General features: G+C 48.6%; 4 protein-coding genes, 2 long non-coding RNA genes and 1 pseudogene across 7 annotated transcripts in view; all 7 read right to left on the reverse strand.

Annotated features, from left to right (window-relative positions):
• Positions 1–324: 324 nt before the first annotated feature.
• On the reverse strand, positions 325–1,446 carry LOC148640901 (uncharacterized). Its single transcript, XR_015930101.1, has 2 exons — positions 1,267–1,446; positions 325–418 (listed from the first exon to the last, which is right to left on the reverse strand). It is a non-coding gene; the product is annotated as an uncharacterized LOC148640901 (long non-coding RNA).
• Positions 1,447–5,409: 3,963 nt separating this feature from the next.
• LOC148640902 (uncharacterized) lies at positions 5,410–8,742 on the reverse strand. The gene is made up of 2 exons (XR_015930132.1): positions 7,839–8,742; positions 5,410–6,654 (listed from the first exon to the last, which is right to left on the reverse strand). It is a non-coding gene; the product is annotated as an uncharacterized LOC148640902 (long non-coding RNA).
• Positions 8,743–9,438: 696 nt separating this feature from the next.
• Positions 9,439–10,435, reverse strand: LOC148640903 (histone H2B 1/2-like). Its single transcript, XM_088619388.1, has one exon. It carries the CDS (start codon positions 9,978–9,980, stop codon positions 9,606–9,608), a length of 375 nt encoding a protein of 124 aa, XP_088475514.1. The 5' UTR covers positions 9,981–10,435; the 3' UTR covers positions 9,439–9,605.
• Positions 10,436–12,314: 1,879 nt separating this feature from the next.
• On the reverse strand, positions 12,315–12,725 carry LOC148640904 (histone H3). Its single transcript, XM_088620118.1, has one exon. It carries the CDS (start codon positions 12,723–12,725, stop codon positions 12,315–12,317), a length of 411 nt encoding a protein of 136 aa, XP_088476244.1.
• A 685-nt stretch (positions 12,726–13,410) lies between these two features.
• Positions 13,411–13,961, reverse strand: LOC148640905 (histone H2A). Its single transcript, XM_088619669.1, has one exon. The coding sequence runs from the start codon at positions 13,916–13,918 to the stop codon at positions 13,532–13,534; it is 387 nt and encodes a 128-aa protein (XP_088475795.1). The 5' UTR covers positions 13,919–13,961; the 3' UTR covers positions 13,411–13,531.
• An 840-nt stretch (positions 13,962–14,801) lies between these two features.
• LOC148640906 (histone H1 pseudogene) lies at positions 14,802–15,668 on the reverse strand (annotated as a pseudogene).
• Positions 15,669–16,104: 436 nt separating this feature from the next.
• tmprss4a (transmembrane serine protease 4a) overlaps positions 16,105–18,597 on the reverse strand; it is a 107,816-nt gene continuing 105,323 nt past the window's right edge. For both annotated transcript variants that reach the window (XR_015930222.1, XR_015930221.1), the window contains one exon: positions 16,105–17,079. The gene's annotated coding sequence lies outside the window, so the exon portion shown is untranslated. The remainder of the gene's footprint in view (positions 17,080–18,597) is intronic.

Consider the following 18,597-nt stretch of genomic DNA (forward strand, 5'->3'; position numbering starts at 1 on the left):
ACCTCATTGTAATTTATTAATTGTACGTCTCCAGTCATTGTTTACACGTCTGTATTGTTTACATTCAAACTGTCTGCATGTTTACTTGCACACTGTCTATTGTTTGTTTGTACATTGTCTTGATGCACTGTTTGCACTTTGTTTTGTTTTTTACACTTGTTTTATAATCGAGAGACTTTCTGTAAGTAAGAATTCCATTGTACCAGTACCGGTTACATATGGCAATAAAGTTCAAGTTCAAGTGGACTGTCCAGCTGGTCCTCATGATCCTCACAGCTCAGGGACTCAGCCTTTGGAAAGGTCTGAGCTTCAGTCTTGTTTCTCCAGTAACAGTTAGAAGACACGTTCTGACACACGAGGGTCTCACCATCATCGTCTTCTTCATCATCATCTTCATCTGCACGAAGGTTCACGTTCACTGAGGCTCAACGTGTCTGAAGCAGAAATAAAGTTTCCACAGCAACTCGTGTAACTTAGCGCCGTGACTTCACGTGTTCAGACGAACAAAATACGAAACAAACAACAAAAGATTACAGCTACAGTATAAAAGGACGCCTCAGATTTTTAACAAACAAAGAAAGGCGACACCGATTAAATGTTACTTCTTGCTAAATAATAACTCCTTCCTGTTTCTTAGACAGAGAAACAACAACACATTTAAAATTGCCGCCCCTCTTCTGAATCTCGGAGTTTATTGGGCAACTGGACCGAGTCTCGTCTATAATTGGGAAAACTTACTGTCAATCAGCATTATCTCCCACAGACCAATCGAGACTCAATCCAGAGATCTGATTGGCTGTGTATCTTCTCATTCATAAACAAGCGAGTACTGACCCCAGTCACATGATCCTGGTGTTTAATACACAACAGACCCTCATTACTGCACTGTAAACCAGCCCTCCATAGAGTCGTGTATCACCACCGCCGCAGGTCGAACTGTTATCGGAAACGACACCCCCTGCTGTAGCCCGATCAATGGGCTTGAGTTCAGAATCCTGTTACAGCTAAAAATATTTAAAGATGTAGTAAATGTAGTTAATTTAGTATCCAGAGTAACCGCCAATATCGAAATATCACGTTAAAACGATCGTATAGCGAGTTGCAATAAGTTATGATTTAGAATTTTACTCGTTAAAAGTTTTAATTTTTTTTTACAAGACTCCCAAAGATAACCCTGAAAAATAATCTAGGATAGAGATTTTAATGTTAGAGGATTAAGCGAACAATCAGTTCAATATAGAAAAAAGAAAACAACGTTCAACTCACACCTGAAGAACACTCCACGGCCGAAACGTTGTGTTTTCTTTCTTCACTTTTCAGAAGAGAAAAAAAACTATTTCTCGTTCCTTTGCAGTTTACCCTTGCTGACGCGGTTACCCGCCTGAACTACTCCAATCAGTTCAAATGTCGACATTTAAAGATGCAGTAACACTGTGAAAAGCGATGTCAGAAGGTGACATTTCACAGTGTGGCCGCCAGGCGGAGACACTGCTATAAGTGTCTATGGAGGCTGTTTATAATGAAGCCCTTTTCAGTTTCCAGCTGTGTTCCACTGACCGCGATGTCATCTGTATCCAGTCCAGCTCCTGTCCCTGAGCCTCAGTGACACAACAGACACCAGCTCCAGGCCAAGAGTCTCAGGGTGACACTCACCAGCCCCGAATGAGCCTCAGTGGGATAATAATAATAATTGCTAACACTTATATAGCGCTTTTCTGGACACTCCACTCAAAGTGCTTTACAGGTAATGGGGACTCCCCTCCACCACCACCAAAGTGCAGCCCCACCTGGATGATGCGACGGCAGCCATAGTGCACCAGAACGCTCACCACACATCAGCTATCAGTGGGGAGGAGAGCAGAGTAATGAAGCCAATTCATAGATGGGGATTATTAGGAGGCCATGATTGGTAAGGACCAATGGGAAATTTGGCCAGGACGCCGGGGTTACACCCCTACTCTTTTCGAGAAACGTCTTGGGATTTTTAATGACCACAGAGAGTCAGGACCTCGGTTTTACTTCTCATCCGAAGGACGGCGCCTGTTTACAGTATAGTGTCCCCATCCCTATACTGGGGCATTAGGACCCACATGGACCACAGGGTGAGCGCCCCCTGCTGGCCCAACTAACACCTCTTCCAGCAGCAACCTTAGCTTTTCCAGGGATGTTGTGCTGAAGGTGCCTGAACACTTGTCTCTCTCTGATCTTCCTGAACATGTCTTTTCATCAAGCTAACAGGCTCAGTGCAGTGTGCTGACTGAAATCATGTTCTCATCACAAATGTTTTACTTTAGTGTCAGTTTGTCAGTTTCTGTGTTCTTCTCTTTGTCTTCAGATCAGTTTTATTTCTTCCTCCATCACCTGCTGGTTCTGACACACTGACTCTGTGGCTGGAAATGAACTTGTTTTCCACAGCAGTTTACCTGCAGACCTTTCAGCCACTATTCTGTTAACTGTGCTTCTCTGCCACAGTTCAGAACAGTTTGTCTGACTTATTTCACACAGTCCTGGAGAAATCTATCCCTGCCTGTCACACGTGTGTCTATTGATCTGTCTGGATCAGAGATCTGTCACTTTCCAGCTATGATTTTAAATCCCTGATGTTTTACAGATCAGGGGTAAAAGCTGGAGGTCTGCGGCCTTTCTTACACTCACTTTCATCCTACAGTTTGCTGAAGGATGTATTGATCCTTTTGTATTTGATCTTGTATTGGTCATTATGTCTAAACCCCTCTGTACATCTGTCAAACACCCTATGTCTCATTTTAGCTGTAACAGGATTCAACTCCTGTCTGAAAACACGCAGTAAGGTCATTGTGTAACAAATCCCTTGTCTGTCTTTGCCTCCTTGAGTCCCTGCAGATCTCCCTCTGTGAGAATATGACTATATTCCTCCCGCAGTCCCTCTCTGTCAGGCTGAGACAGGACTGACCACAGTGTGGCGCCACTGCAGGCTTGCAGAACAGGATTCAGACCCTCCAGTGTCAAGAGCTGCACCTGTGGACACTGATTGTCTGATGGGCTGATTGGACTGGGAGGATTTTCACATGGGATTGAGCTGTATAAAAGCTGTGTCAGAGGCACAGGAATGAATAGCAGTGAGATTTGGATAGATAAGTCATGGTTAGAAGGAGTAGTTGGGGGTCTTATGCTCTTTAGTGAAAGCCTTTTGGTGTTTGTGTTTCTCTTGTTTAAGCTTGTAAATGTCTCTTATTGTCTTTTTGGTTTCACAGGCTTTCTGGAGCCATGATCTTCCCTTTGTGATGGTGGCAGTGGGACAGTACCTCTAGTGGTCATGTGAAGTGCTGCAGCCTGGAGCCCTGTGACTAGACAGCTGACCCACAGGGGCTCAGGAGAGGGAGTCGAGCCAGCAGTGTGCTGGAGCTCAGCCTGTTGGTGAGTATGGGGCTGTGGCCCAGTCTCCCTGCTACTGGTGGGACTGGTGTGGGGGTCTTTCTAAACCAGGAGCCCAGCTGGCAGCTGCTGGTGCTCTGGACAGGACTGGCTCCAGCCTGCAGGACCCTGAGCTCAGGTCCTGCCAAGAGTAGGAGGGGCTGTACTGTCCCAGGTCAGGATCAGCAGTGGGAGAGGAAGGAGTCTGCTGTGAGCCCAGGGTCTCCAGTGCAGTGGGGAGCTCAGAGCCCAGTGTCTAGAAGCAGTGTGGGAGTATCTCTGTGTCCCAGAGAGGAGGGTGCCCCAGAGGCCCGGTGGAGTCCTGCCCAGTGCCCCTGGAGAAGGAGAGGAAGGACTGTCTGCAGAGGCCAGAGCTGCCAGCCCAGCAGAGGGTGTCCCAGAGGCTTCTCCTGGCCAAGCAGAGGGGGCTCAGCCTCCCCAGGGAAGAGCTGCTCCCAGGGACTCCAGCTGGGGGAGGAACTGTTGACCTTCCTGCTGCTTCTCCACTCGTCCCCAGGGCAGCTGTCCTGGCTGGAGCTGTTTCATGACCAACACCTGCTACTTTAGTGCAGAAAGAACTCCTACAGTTGGCAGGTCCAACACAGAATCAACAAATGGAATGTACTGCTAATCAATATGGTGAACGAATGTAATTCAATACTGTATGACAGCGGCTGCCTACAGCCCTCGGATCCCTTTTCTTACAGCCCTCAGGTCTGGCAGTAGGAGTGTCTGAGCTCTGGCTCGGAGAGCTGTGAACCCCCATCCCTCTGCCAGTTGGGAGAGGAGCCGATCCTCTCTTCTCCCAGCCAGAGCCCCTGGAGAGCTGAACCTCCTGGAGGACAGGAGCAGTCCAGCTCCTGTCCTCCCTGAGCCCCTGGGAGAGGAGGAACAAAGCAGGACCAGAAACTCAAAGGATATGGCTTCTCACGGGAATTGCTTTCATTATTGCAATAAAAGCTTTTCTTTAGTAATAGGAGTAAACATTTCCCTGCAGGGACTGATGTCTGCCCCCTGGCTCTAGGAGGTCTCTCCTGCACCTTCCCGATTGGAGAGTGGAGTCCCAGATGAAGGAGCTGGAGGACTGCAGCTGTTTAGTATCTCAACCTCCAGGAAACACCCCAGCAGAGTAATCACCCCTGAATCCCATCGAGTCTCCCCTCTACTTCCTATAGAGCTGCGATCCACAGGAGAACTGAGTCTTCTCTCCTTCTTGGAACTTGAAAAGACAAAACCAGTGTTCAGTAAATAAAGAGCTAAAAATGAAACCCGAGTTCACTTATTCCCACACTTCCGGCCTTGTGTGTGATGTCAGCTAGTGCTCTGTTGGCACTGTGACTCTTCCTTCACCCAGATAAACCAATAAAACTGCCACCACAGCTTACAGGAATAGGGCAGCAGTTCAGCTGAGATGGTGGGTCATCAGCCCCTCTGGGATGAGAGGGGATCACTCAAGGGGGTTGGGCCAGACCACAGAGAGAGGAGCTGGGGGCTTCAATTCCAGTGGTGGGAGCCCCACCTCCTGGCGAAAGTGGTCTGAGAGGAGGGAAGGGCTTCATCAGGACCCCCTCTGGGTGGGGGGGGCTGCTCTGAACCTCAGACAGTGGTCAGCACAGCAACCCGTGACTGGCCAGAGGGGCGTTGGGTCAGGCGACCTGCAAGCGAAGCCAGAATTAACTATCGAGGCAACAGGCTCCCCCAGCGAGAGGAGGGGAGACTGCTAACTGCTCCCCCAGGCCTGAGCTCAGGGCCTGACCCTGTGAAGACAGACCCCAGAGCAGGACCCTGCTGTCTTCTAGCTCGGAGCCTCCTCCCTCAGAGGCACACATGGATCTGGAGAGACCCCGGGACTATTGACCTCTGACCCCTGGCAGACTCGGGCCTCACTGCAGCAGAATATGGCCTGTGTGGCGACTGGGGGTCCCAGCTGCACCCCTGGACAGCCTCTGCGCTCCAACTGTGAGCTGGGAAATCTGTGGAGTCACAGGTGAGATATTTAAAGAGCGACTTGCAGAATTAAATTCAATGCAATTTATTTTGAAATAGTGCCTTTCACAACAAGGTTGCCCCAAGGTGCTTAACAAAGCAAGTGACCATACAGGTTGTGAATACAGAACAGGAAAGACCAGAAGACAATGGAGGAGAGGAACCAAAAACTCCTCAGTAAGGAGAAAAGTCCAAGGCCAACTGTCTGCCCAAGCCCTTTGGGCATGCTAACAATTAAAAAAGTAATAAATGAATAAGTGTATTAGTCTATCCATCATGTCTTCCGTATGTCAGTACTCCATGCAGATCTCTGTAGACCAGCAAAATCCTCCTCAGCGATAGCTGTATCCACGATGTCCCTCTTGGATCCACGGCAGTGATGCAGCATCCAACTCAGATGGTACCCAGCCCGGGCACCATCCGGACATGTGGGGAGGAGAATAGGATAGTCTGGTCAGAACAGATGTATCTACCTGGTGGGCCAACACAGAGACACACAATGGCATGTACAGCAGCACCAGCAGCCATGGCTGCAGCAGGCTATAATGTAAGGGGTGAGTAGACTAGGCTGCAGTAATAGGCCTTCAGTCTGGATTTGAATACTGAGATTGACTCGGCCTCCCGAATATGGGGTAGGAGACTGTTCCATAAGCTAAGGGCCCTGTAACTGAAGGCTTTACCGCCAACTGTCTTTTTATTAATGCATGGAAGATGAAGAAGACCTGCATTCTGTAATCTAAGCAGGCGACTTGGATGGTAAACAATAAGTTCCATCAGACAGGCAGGTGCCTGACCTCTGGGAGCCTTGTAAGTAGAAGGATATTGCTGTCCGCCCTGAACCTGACAGGAAGTCAATGAAGAGAGCTAAGTATGGGGGTTATATGGTCATACTTTCTGCTCCTAGCAACAATTCTAGCTGCTGCATTCTGTATTCAATCTCTTTGCTGTGACAAATCTAAAATACTGTAGGCACTGATCTGCAGCAATTGTTTGACCATTTTCTTTAAACATATTCTTCTGAATCTTTTCATCACACAATCAACATTATGCTCCAGTGTTGATATTAAGTTACTTGATGAGCAGCCATAAAGCTGTCAAGCAGTGTCTTACCTGGGCCTGTAAGTGGCTGCTTCATGAGATCTTCAGATGTGGGGGTCTCTGCTCTCTGCCAGCACACCTGTCACACAGCGCTGGGTCACGACGCTGCACAGAGCTGGAGACACGGCTTCACCCGGGAGGAACGTGAAGTCTTACCGAAGGCAGTCAGGGCTGTGACTTCAGAAGTCAGGGTGAAGGAAAAGAAAGGATTATGAGCTGATAGTGAGGGCAGCATGCTGGTAGAGTGGCTAGCATCGCAACCTCACAGCACTGGGGCTCTGGGTTCAATTAGCCCACCTGGCAGTGTTGCAGATCTGTGCAGTAATGTAGACCCCAACAGACTGGTACCTGTTGGCTCTGTGCAGTAATGTATACCCCAGCGGACTGGTACCTGTTGGCTCTGTGCAGTAATGTAGACCCCAGCGTACTGGTACCTGTTGGCTCTGTGCAGTAATGTAGACCCCAGCGGACTGGTACCTGTGGGCTCTGTGCAGTAATGTAGACCCCAGTGTACTGGGACCTGTGGGCTCTAAGCAGTAATGTAGACCCAAGCGGGCTGGTACCTGTTGGCTCTGTGCAGTAATGTAGACCCCAGCGGACTGGGACCTGTTGGCTCTGTGCAGTAATGTAGACCCCAGTGTACTGGGACCTGTTGGTGCTCTGTGCAGTAATGTAGACCCCAGCGGACTGGTACCTGTGGGCTCTGTGCAGTAATGTAGACCCCAGCGTACTGGTACCTGTTGGCTCTGTGCAGTAATGTAGACCCCAGCGGACTGGTACCTGTTGGCTCTGTGCAGTACTGTATACCCAGGGGGGACGACACTACAGAGGGACACGTTGTGCTCTCAGTGCCTGTACTGTATCCCCCAACTCTTCTGACACAAACTACAGCACTAAAATCACAAATGGACACACCTCCTTTCACTCTTCCCCAAACTGTTCTAAGACAAACTACAGCAAAAAAACAATCACAACTGGATTCTCAATCCCTCACCCCATTTAAACACATCGTAGACAAACGACAGCTCAGGAATCCAGTTCTCACCCCCAACTCACCCTGCCCAAACTCGTCTCAGATAAAATACAAATCAAGCTCAGAAATCACAGTTGGACCCTCACCTCTCTCAACCTCTCCATACTCTAGTGAGAAAAACTACAGCACAGATCTCACAGCTGGACTCAAATATCTTACCCTCTGCAAACTCTTCTAAGCCAAAGGACAGCACAGAAATCACTGGGGGACACATACCCCCATCTCACCCACCGTAAACCATTCAGGGACAAACTACAGTAAAGAAATCACAGCTGGACTCTCACTCCTCCCCAAGCTCTTCCGAGACAAACTACAGCAGTGGACTCACCTCTCTCACTCCTCACCAATCTCACGGGTAGATTTGCGTATGAGGGTGTTTGACAGGGGAAAAAGCAGAGTTGGCTGAGTGTTTGGGTTATTTTAGATTGAGCGGTCTCTTACAAAAGTGAGAAGAAACACATGGAAAATACATGAAAACAAAATCTCGGTGCAAAGTCCACAGGGCACAGCACCCCAGACAGGGATCTTCAACACTGCGCTGGGGCAAAGCCCTCAGAACTCTAACAGAGAAGAGTTCAGATGAATGGGTTTGACGCAGTGATTTAAGAGCTGGGGTAGAGCCCTCTGACCTCTAATACCCACAAGGAACAGTGAGCTGGAAAACCCAGGATAATCACTGTTCTCACTGTAATACCCTGGAACTGTGCTGCAGGACAAGAGCTAATCATCCTCATGAGGAACATACTTACCAGTGAAAACAGCCTGGGGAATACATTTTCTAACTGGAGAAAGGGTCAGAATATGTTTTGATGGTTTGGATATTATTAAACCTGTGCTTTTTAGAACTTTGTTCTGACAGGGAATTGTTTGTTTTAAGTCAAAACAGAATAGTTTCAGACTAAAATCTCACCTTTCCGGGTTTTACGAGCCCACAGGACGAGAGAGCAAGGAAAGACGCACAACATTCACATGCAAGTCTGTGAGCAAACTCTTGAAACATCTTTATTTTTAAAACGTTTTACAGTCGATATAAAGACCCGCTCCTTTCTCGAATAAAGGAACTGCATTTCGAGTTCGTCTCCTCCGCCCTCTGAACCATTTCATATAGATTTTAAAACCAGCAAGGCGCACAGTAAATTAAATGAGCAAATTAAATTCACTCCTTTAACCTGCGTTCCGTTTACTACTTATTAATGACCCGACACTAAAACTGCTATCAAACAGCAAGAAGAAATAATTTCACTCACCAGAGACCCACAGCTGAAATCGTGTGGACTGTGGTTCTTATTTAAAGACATTTGCCTTGTTTTCCAGACAAGCGTGTCCTGTTTTTCTCCCCTTAGCGTGACGCGATCCACTCTCTCCTGCTCCCTCTGCTGGACAGTCGTGGTCTCTGCACCCAGGAGCTCTGCCCTGGTTCAGCTGTAACCTTACAAACAGGAAGATACTTTTCTATCGGTCCTGTAAAGGTTTCTTAATCAAAGCGACTGCTCTTTCTCCCAGAATGAATCTGGGTATTGAATTATTTCGAAATAATATTTTGCAGAGCCTTCACAGCATAGGGTCAGTTTGACATTTTTACCGTGTTATTCATCTGTTTACTATAGTAAAGACTGCTATAATAGCAATACCTAAAATCCAGACAATTGCATTTTATCGTTAAAACGCAAACTAAAAATAAGGAGAAACATGCAAGCTGACCTGGTTGAGACACCCTTCTTCTCCGATTCGTGCAGCAGCAACATTAACCCCTTCCCTGCCGGAGCTCGAAAGCACGAACAGCACTGGTGCTCACGTTATTTGACGTGAACTCCCTATTAATTAGCCATAAATTAAAATTCCTGAAAATGCATATTTATATTATAAAAACAATACGTCCTTAAGACAGGACCGAGTCAGACTTAAAATACACACAACACGAAATCTGGCGAAAGCAAATTTCCGTTTAATAAGTGCAACTCAAACGCGCTACAGTACTACGGAAAAAGCAATAACATGCACACACACAAAAAGGTAAAGACAGCTCCTTCTCGACTCTGTGGGTGGCTCTTAAAAGAGCCTTTGGGTTCGTAGATCCGGGACGGGCGGGCCGGGTTTACTTGGAGCTGGTGTACTTGGTGACGGCCTTGGTGCCCTCGGACACGGCGTGCTTGGCCAGCTCTCCGGGCAGCAGCAGGCGCACGGCGGTCTGGATCTCCCGGGAGGTGATGGTGGAGCGCTTGTTGTAGTGCGCCAGGCGGGAGGCCTCGCCGGCGATGCGCTCGAAGATGTCGCTGACGAACGAGTTCATGATGCCCATGGCCTTCGACGAGATGCCGGTGTCCGGGTGCACCTGCTTCAGCACCTTGTACACGTAGATGGCGTAGCTCTCCTTCCTGGTCTTTCTGCGCTTCTTGCCGCCCTTCCCGGCCGTCTTTGTCACGGCTTTCTTGGAGCCCTTCTTGGCAGCGGATTTCGCTGGTTCAGGCATCTTCACTCACTGTGCATACAGTAATGACGCTCACGCTTCCTGCAGCCCCTTATTTATAGTAGTCGTATGTAAATCAGCTCACTCAGCTCAGAAGGTGGCTCATTGGTCAGCGAGAGAGCTGCTCTCCTATTGGCTGCGCTCTGCGCCAATGAAATTCAAACGACTGAGTCGCTCGCTCTGTCACCGGGCGCCTCTCTCTCCCCTCTGCCCGCGCACTCAGGAACAAAGGGCCGTGTGACCCGTTTACGCATTACGTGCAGATTTTTTGAAATCCCGCTCTCATTCCGCTTATGTCCCCTACCCTAGAAAAAAATGTGATCGGCGTAAAATGTGCGATTTGTGCAAACTTATACTAGTGGTGATATACTAGGCAACCTTAAAATCACTCATGAACAACCAACAGCTTTGTATAGCAACACTTTTGAGCTTTGGCACTGCTTTCAAATTAGTCTGAGCTCAGGAAACCTTCACACGAGCCCTTCTACAGAATGAATGTAATGAGAAGGGCTCTTGGCGAATTTAGTGGAATTCCTCCCGCACAGAGCTGAGCAGCCCGCTTCCTTTCTTAAAACCCATAAAGCGTGCGTGGGAAACAAAAACGTTTAGAAGCTGAACCCCATTCGGTTCCTATGACCTTACTGCAATTTCCTACCATTTCGAACACGTCTAATGAGCGCTCTAAAGATGAAAATGTCTTAAATGAAAGAAACGCAAAGCATGCAGCAATGCGACTAATGGGGATGAAAACTATGGGCAGAAAAACGCGTTTCATCAAGTAAAGTTCTCCATTAGCAGCCAGATTCATATACAGCTCGCTCTGTACTGCGTATTAAGGTAGGATAATCAACCCGACTTATGATTACATTTCGAGCCGGAGTTTATAACTTCATTCCACAGGCCAGCACAAATATTTCAACTCTTTTCTGAAAAGGTGGGTGGCTCTTAAAAGAGCCTTTGGGTTGATACGTCGGGGTCCGGTCCGGCAGTGAAGCTCCGCTCCTGTTTAGCCGCCGAAGCCGTACAGGGTGCGGCCCTGGCGCTTCAGCGCGTACACCACGTCCATGGCGGTGACGGTCTTCCTCTTGGCGTGCTCGGTGTAGGTGACGGCGTCGCGGATGACGTTCTCCAGGAACACCTTCAGCACCCCGCGGGTCTCCTCGTAGATCAGCCCGGAGATCCGCTTCACTCCCCCACGGCGAGCCAGGCGGCGGATGGCGGGCTTGGTGATTCCCTGGATGTTGTCGCGGAGAACCTTGCGGTGACGCTTAGCGCCTCCTTTCCCGAGTCCCTTTCCGCCTTTGCCTCTTCCAGACATCTTCTAGTTATCAGTTAGTGACACGACACACACTGCTGGGCTGCAGCCGCGGCGCTTCTCTTTTCAAGCCTGAGAGCGGACCTGCTTGAGACAGGAGGCGCGCTGACACACGAGCCCGCCTCCTCTCCGACCGCAGCAGCAGCCCAGACTGCACAGGAACCTCTTCCCTGCCGGAGAGCTCTCCACCACAGCAGCGCCGGAGAGGACAGACCTCGAGTATTCAATGTTTACAGCGGTGCTGTAATATTCTCGTGTAGATTTAGACCAATCTAATTCCGCGCTCAACACAAAAACACAGAATTCGGAAAGGAAAATGTAGTGCTCCTGTGTATGAGGGTCATGAATAACTGACAAAAGGCATTCATCGTTGTAGCAGTACATATTTCATTCTCCTCCCCTTTTGTATCATTGAATAAAAATCCAGCTGTTAAAAAGTCCAAAAATGTTTTAAATAAGGACGTCTTTTAAGACGCTTAAAAGGAAATGTTCCTCCTAAAGTAACGTTCTAAAATCGTGTCATTGAAACCTCTATCACATGGACTGTCTGAGGTTCATGGCTAGTGAGCAGTGGTCCTCACAGATCTGTCCTGCAGTATAAACGCTTCTTCTGGGGTGAAATGAAGAGCGGTGGAGGGACCAGTAAGCGTGCTGTTGCTTAATTGTGAACCGACACCGAACTCCGAAAATAAACAGTAGTGTAAGGGGTTTAATGCCAGTCGTTCTTGTATAATAATCTCATGCATTTAAACACTTTCAGATTTTGATATATCTGTAAAAGTAGATGTAGAGCAAAAGGGGTGATGTATGTCGCTGGTTAACTGCAGTCGTGCACGAATGGGCTTTTACACGAGGGGGTACAAAACCGCTTCTCGGTAGGGCTTTCACTTATCAGCTAACCAAACGAGAATTGTGCCTCGTACAGACTATAATGGAATAATGTAACCCTCTCGAGTGTTGTGGTGGCTCTTAAAAGAGCCTTTGTGTTCAAGGGAAAAGATGCTGCAGCAGGCGGTCCGTGTCTAAGCGCGCTCCCCGCGGATGCGGCGGGCCAGCTGGATGTCTTTGGGCATGATGGTCACCCTCTTGGCGTGGATGGCGCACAGGTTGGTGTCCTCGAAGAGCCCCACCAGGTAAGCCTCGCTGGCCTCCTGCAGAGCCATGACGGCGGAGCTCTGGAAGCGCAGGTCGGTCTTGAAGTCCTGGGCGATCTCTCTCACCAGGCGCTGGAAGGGCAGCTTGCGGATCAGCAGCTCGGTGGACTTCTGGTAGCGGCGGATCTCCCGCAGAGCCACGGTACCGGGCCTGTAGCGGTGGGGCTTCTTCACGCCGCCGGTGGCGGGGGCGCTCTTGCGGGCAGCCTTGGTGGCCAGCTGCTTCCTGGGCGCCTTGCCGCCGGTGGACTTGCGAGCGGTCTGCTTGGTTCTCGCCATCTTCCTCGCTGCTTTTCACACTCAGCACTGTACTGAGAGCAGCAGCCCGCACTCGGGTTTATATGCGCAGGCAGCCCCGTCCTGATTGGTTGAACGGCCCCGGGAGCCTCTCGCTGATTGGATAGTTTGAGAAGGAGCGCGCAGTTCATACACCCTCTCCGATCTTCTTTGTTTTATCAAATCAAAGTATAAAGGCGTTTTTATACCTAGAAATCAATAACCTGTCAAGGACCTTGATTTCTTTTAACTATAATAATCCAGGACAAGAATATACTTCCATTAAATCATGAAATAGTATAATTTACTTTAAGGAAGTTAAATCATGTTATAGTGTAAAAGGGCATCCTGTGACTCAGGGAAGGAGTGTTGTGCTGAGGGACCCCGATTTCTGTTTAACTTGACAGCTCGGGGTTAAAAGCTCGTTATACAATAATATAAATATGATAGAATAATGTGAATGAAGAGAACAATCTTCTAACCCCCATTACAAGTACAATAAGGAACCCGGTTTGCTCTGCTCGTTTATAATTAAAAGGGGAAATCTACTTGAACGAACTGAACAAAGAAAATGATTGTATGAACTGTATTGCGAGCGCAACAGAAATCGTTCGTCCACACAGCGGCTGATTCTGAGCCACAGCCATCACTGCTAAAACCTCAAGGAAAAAAAACACGTGCTCCGACCTATTTGCGAATATTGCAATTATATTATGAAAACAACAGAACTCGCTCTTTTTAAGAGGCTGTGGGTGGCTCTTAAAAGAGCCTTTGGGTTCGGGGTCAGTCGGAGGTCTCTGCCGGGCTGTTTACTTGCTCTTGGCCGGCTTCTCGGTCTTCTTGGGCAGCAGCACCGCCTGGATGTTGGGCAGCACGCCGCCCTGCGCGATGGTCACGCCGCCCAGCAGCTTGTTCAGCTCCTCGTCGTTGCGGACGGCCAGCTGCAGGTGCCGGGGGATGATGCGGGTCTTCTTGTTGTCCCGGGCGGCGTTGCCAGCCAGCTCCAGGATCTCGGCGGTCAGGTACTCCAGCACCGCGGCCAGATACACCGGGGCTCCGGCGCCGACCCGCTCGGCATAGTTTCCCTTGCGCAGCAGCCGGTGGACACGGCCCACAGGGAACTGCAGTCCGGCCCTGGAAGAGCGAGTCTTGGCCTTGGCTCTGGCCTTACCGCCGGTCTTTCCTCTGCCGCTCATCTTGCACTGTCAAGCTTGTCTGAAGAAATCTGTGAATAATGAATACAAGCTGTCTGCAGCCCCGCTTTTGAATAGTCGCGGTTGAATTTGATTGGTTGGACCGGAACAAGCTCTCCACCCAATCAGAGATCAGTCTTGCCAAGCAGCGCTCTCGGTCTCCACCAATCAACAGGCAGGAGGGAAATTCGGACTCTGAACACAGAGCGCGGCTCTGCTGCCGAGTGAGGACAAATGAGTTTTTCAATTTCAAGCTTATCATCATTATTCTCATACACAGGTAAATGGAATAACGAAATGCTATTTAGGTAGCTCTCGGACGGTAAGTCGTAAAAAACAATACAGTTGAATAAGAAAAGAAAGAGAGACAACAATGTGTAAAAAACACATTGCTTAATCGGTCATTTTCATGCTTTAAAAAATGTATATTTTAGTGTATTTCACCACCGTCTGACTCTCAGTAACCACGCTACCTTGAGTGGAATTAAGCTCCACTCCCAAAAGAATCTGGATCACCCGCCTGCGAGGGCTCGATATTGAAAAGTAACCATTGTCGCTATTAGAGTGACACATCTGTCACGTTACGCCTTTTCACATGTCCGCTATAGCTGGGAGACTAGCAGTCACGAATTGCAAGTCACGCACTCCAATGAAAACCTCCGTGCAATGTAGCAATGTAACATTTCACCTCAAATAAAATCATTGTTGGTGATGAGATACAAGGAGTCGCTGCGTAGTCCAGTGACGATTAGAAAGCTTCATTCTTAACGAATAGGCCCCCTTATAATTCTACAAAATCTTCCCTATGCACCCATTATTTACAATAGTATTTACATTTGTACAATAGTTTACCCAACTCGACTAAATATCGCATTTCAGTTTCAAGAAAAATATACTTTAACCGCTAAAACTCATTACCCCCCATTGTGTAAAATAACTATTCCCCCCATATCGAGCGAACCGGCACTTTCAAGCGGTGAAAAGGGAAAGTCTGCGCTCTCTCTCGGAAGGGCTGGTGGCTCTTAGAAGAGCCTTTGGGTTTGTAGGAAATTAACTCGAGGGTCGATCGCTCACTTCTTCTTGGGAGCCGCTTTCTTAGCTTTGGCCGTCTTGGGTTTGGCCACCTTGGGCTTCGCTGCCTTGGCTTTCTTCGGGCTCTTCGCCTTCTTAGGCGCCGCTGGCTTCTTGGCCTTCTTGGGGCTCTTGGTCGCCTTCTTGGCCGCTGCGGGCTTCGCGGCTTTCTTGGGCGACTTCTTGGCGGCCGCTGGCTTCTTGGTCGCCGCCTTCTTGGTCGACTTCTTGGCGGCCGCTGGCTTCTTGGTCGACTTCTTGGCGGCCGCTGGCTTCTTAGCCGCTGCGGGTTTCTTGGCCGCCGGCTTCTTGGCTTTGGCGGCGGCGACGGCTTTCTTCACGGGCTTGGGCTTGGTCTCCGCCTGCTTCTTGTTGAGCTTGAAGGAGCCCGAGGCGCCGGTGCCCTTGGTCTGCACCAGGGTGCCCTTGGTCACCAGGCTCTTGATGGCCAGCTTGACGCGGGAGTTGTTCTTCTCCACGTCGTAGCCGCCGGCCGCCAGGGACTTCTTCAGGGCGGCCAGGGACACGCCGCTCCGCTCCTTGGAGGCGGACACGGCCTGCAGGATGAGCTCTCCCACGCTGGGGCCCGCTTTCTTGGGCTTGGCGGCGCTCTTCTTCTTGGGCGCCTTGGCCGGCGCGGCGGCGGGGGCCGGAGCGACTTCTTCTGCCATCGCTGCGTCTCCGTCTGCTGTCGGACTGTCTGCGGCTCCGCGCGCAGGGCGGAACTTCAAGGCCGCATGAGAACCGTGGAGACTCAACCGCTGCTGCTGCTGCAGCTCCGCTCCGCACAGCCCGCTCGCACTTGTGTTTTCTCCCCGCACAAAACTGCCCCGTAATCCTCACAAATACACAGAAACCCGAACAAAAGACGTCAAGTACAGAGAAAACCCTCCGATCTTCAAAACGTGCTTTAATTTCAGCAGACTCTGTGCGGTAGTTTCGACAGAAATGCCCCAAATCCGACAACAGAGCACTCGAAAGGCGGTGCTCATCCGTCACTTTGTCGTGTATTTCAAACATATATGAATTTAAAACAACGCTAAAAATAAGAATCGTGTGCAAGAAATACTGTCAAGACTGATGGTGAGCTATCACGATAAAAAGGACGTCTGCAATAGTAAAATAAATATGATTTATTCGGCTCTTTGGGCAGTGTCAGTAACACACTCCAGGAAGCGATGCTTCCAAGCAAGGACTAGACCAGTTTGACATTTTTTAAGAATGTATGAAAAGCAATATCTGATAATAAAAGCTGAAAGTTGTTCTAAATACTCCTTTAGAAAGAGAGTGAGGAGGAGCTGTGTATGACTTAACTCAAGGTGCATTTGAATTGAGCAAAGGAAACATTTCTTTACCCAAAGTGTTGCAGGAGAATGGAGCAACTTGCGCAACCTTGCTCGTACCCTGGCTTCTTTCCAGGAACAATGTAGTAAACAGTCGGCAATAGCCACAGCCCTGCTGCAGACACACACTGACCCCTCCAGGACCAGGACTGGACAGCCCTGCTGCAGATACACTGACCCTCCAGGACCAGGACTGGACAGCCCTGCTGCTGACACACACTGACCCCTCCAGGAACGGGACTGGCCAGCCCTGCTGCAGACACACACTGACCCCTCCAAGACCAGGACTGGACAGCCCTGCTGCAGACACACACTGACCCTCCAGGACCAGGACTGGACAGCCCTGCTGTAGACACACACTGACCCCTCCAGGACCTGGACTGGACAGCCCTGCTGCAGACACACTGACCCCTCCAGGACCAGGACTGGACAGCCCTGCTGCAGACACACACTGACCCCTTCAGGACTGGACTCCTCTTACTAACTTCCTTTATTGTAAATAAATAAAAGACGAGCTCTTGTCCTGCCTACCTCCTTCCTCAGGGCTGTGGAGTGGACAGTGGACTGTCCAGCTGGTCCTCATGATCCTCACAGCTCAGGGACTGAGCCTTTAGAAAGGTCTGAGCTTCAGTCTTGTTTCTCCAGTAACAGTTAGAAGACGCGTTCTGACACGCGAGGGTTTCACTGGATCAGCTTTGAGTTTTCTATCATCTTCTGCACAGGGTTCACGATCACTGAGGCTCAACGTGTCTGAAACAGAAATAAAGTTTCCACAGCAACTCGTGTGGCATAGCTCCGTGATTTCATACGTAAAAAAAAAAATATGTAATTTTATTACGGACAATTTTTTCTAATTCTAAATTCTTAATTTATTCATTTATATATTTTTTACGTTAATATCCAAAGACATCTCCAAAGTCTACATATGCACACGTAAATTGTATTTTTGTTGGGTGATCCACAATAATGATTTGATTCCTAAATACATTACTTTTTAAAATAGTCAAAAAAAGAACACATTTGTGCATAACGCAATGTATAATAGTAAGTCATGACTCATTACATTCATCAAAATGTTTAAATTTTAACAAGAGTCTTAAACACAGCCTATTTATATATAGTAGTTTCGAAAAATAATCTAGGATATATATTTTAATGTTAAAGGATTAAGCGAACAATGTAATATCCAATAAATCAATTGGACATGTCGACATTTAAAGCTGCAGTAACAACGTGACAAGCGATGTCAGAAGGTGACATTTCACAGTGTAGCCGCAAGCCAGAGACATCACTACACGTGTCTATGAGGGGCTGGTTTAAAGGAGCCCTTTTCAGTTTCCAGCTGTTTTCCACTGACAGTGATGTCATCTATATCCAGTCCAGCTCCTGGCCCTGAGTGACACAACAGACACCAGTTCCAGGCCAAGAGTCTCAGACTGGTCTAGTGATGAGCTCATTCCCCAGATGGGCTGGGTGGAAAACCTGGAAGCTTTTTAGGCTGCTTGGCTTGTACCTGTGGTTCAACAGGAAGTAGTGACTTGTCCATCTGGATTGTTTCACAAAGGGTTAAAAGGCTATGTCCCTCTCAATGTGCAAAAGAGTTTAGGAGATGACAGGCTGCACAAATAACTACTGTAAAAAGCGTCTGAACAGTACCCAGAAGATTAAAAATATAATATCCCTATTGTGCCCAAGTCTCTCAGGCAACTTCCTTTTTGTGGCTGATAATGTACAATTAATAAACTGGAAGAGCTGAAACAAAGCGCTGGTTGTCCTGCTGAAGTAGCACGGATGAGTTGTGCAATCAGGAGCCATGTGTTTGAGTAACAGTTCTTTCTTGCCCGAGAGAGCTCAGTCCTCACACCAGCCACCATGCCCACAGCCTCTTCTGTTCAGAGAAACTATTACAGTTTTTTAATCTGCACTCTGCTTCAGAGGCAGAAACCAGTGAGCCTGAAGCCACAGCACAGCCTCCTGCAGAAGCATTCCTCCACCCAGCCTCCCTGCACTCAGGCTCAAAGCATTTGTGAGGTGGAAGCTGTGTGCTTTAACATAGTAACCTTTATCCTACAGTTCTGCAAAAAGTGAGAAAAATGCACACTAAGACACAGTTCAACATTGAACCCCTGAACAAATCTCGGTTAATTCTCTTATATCCAACATTCCATACATTTCAGCAACTGAACTCAGTGCAGGTTTACTCAGCCTTTCTCACAAACTCAAAAGAAACCTTTTGCCTTCTTTAACCAATCCATTGGTGGGAAAACA

This window comes from Lepisosteus platostomus, chromosome 25, assembly GCF_059453375.1.
Source record: "Lepisosteus platostomus isolate fLepPlt1 chromosome 25, fLepPlt1.hap1, whole genome shotgun sequence".
Classification (NCBI taxonomy): Eukaryota; Metazoa; Chordata; class Actinopteri; order Semionotiformes; family Lepisosteidae; genus Lepisosteus; species Lepisosteus platostomus.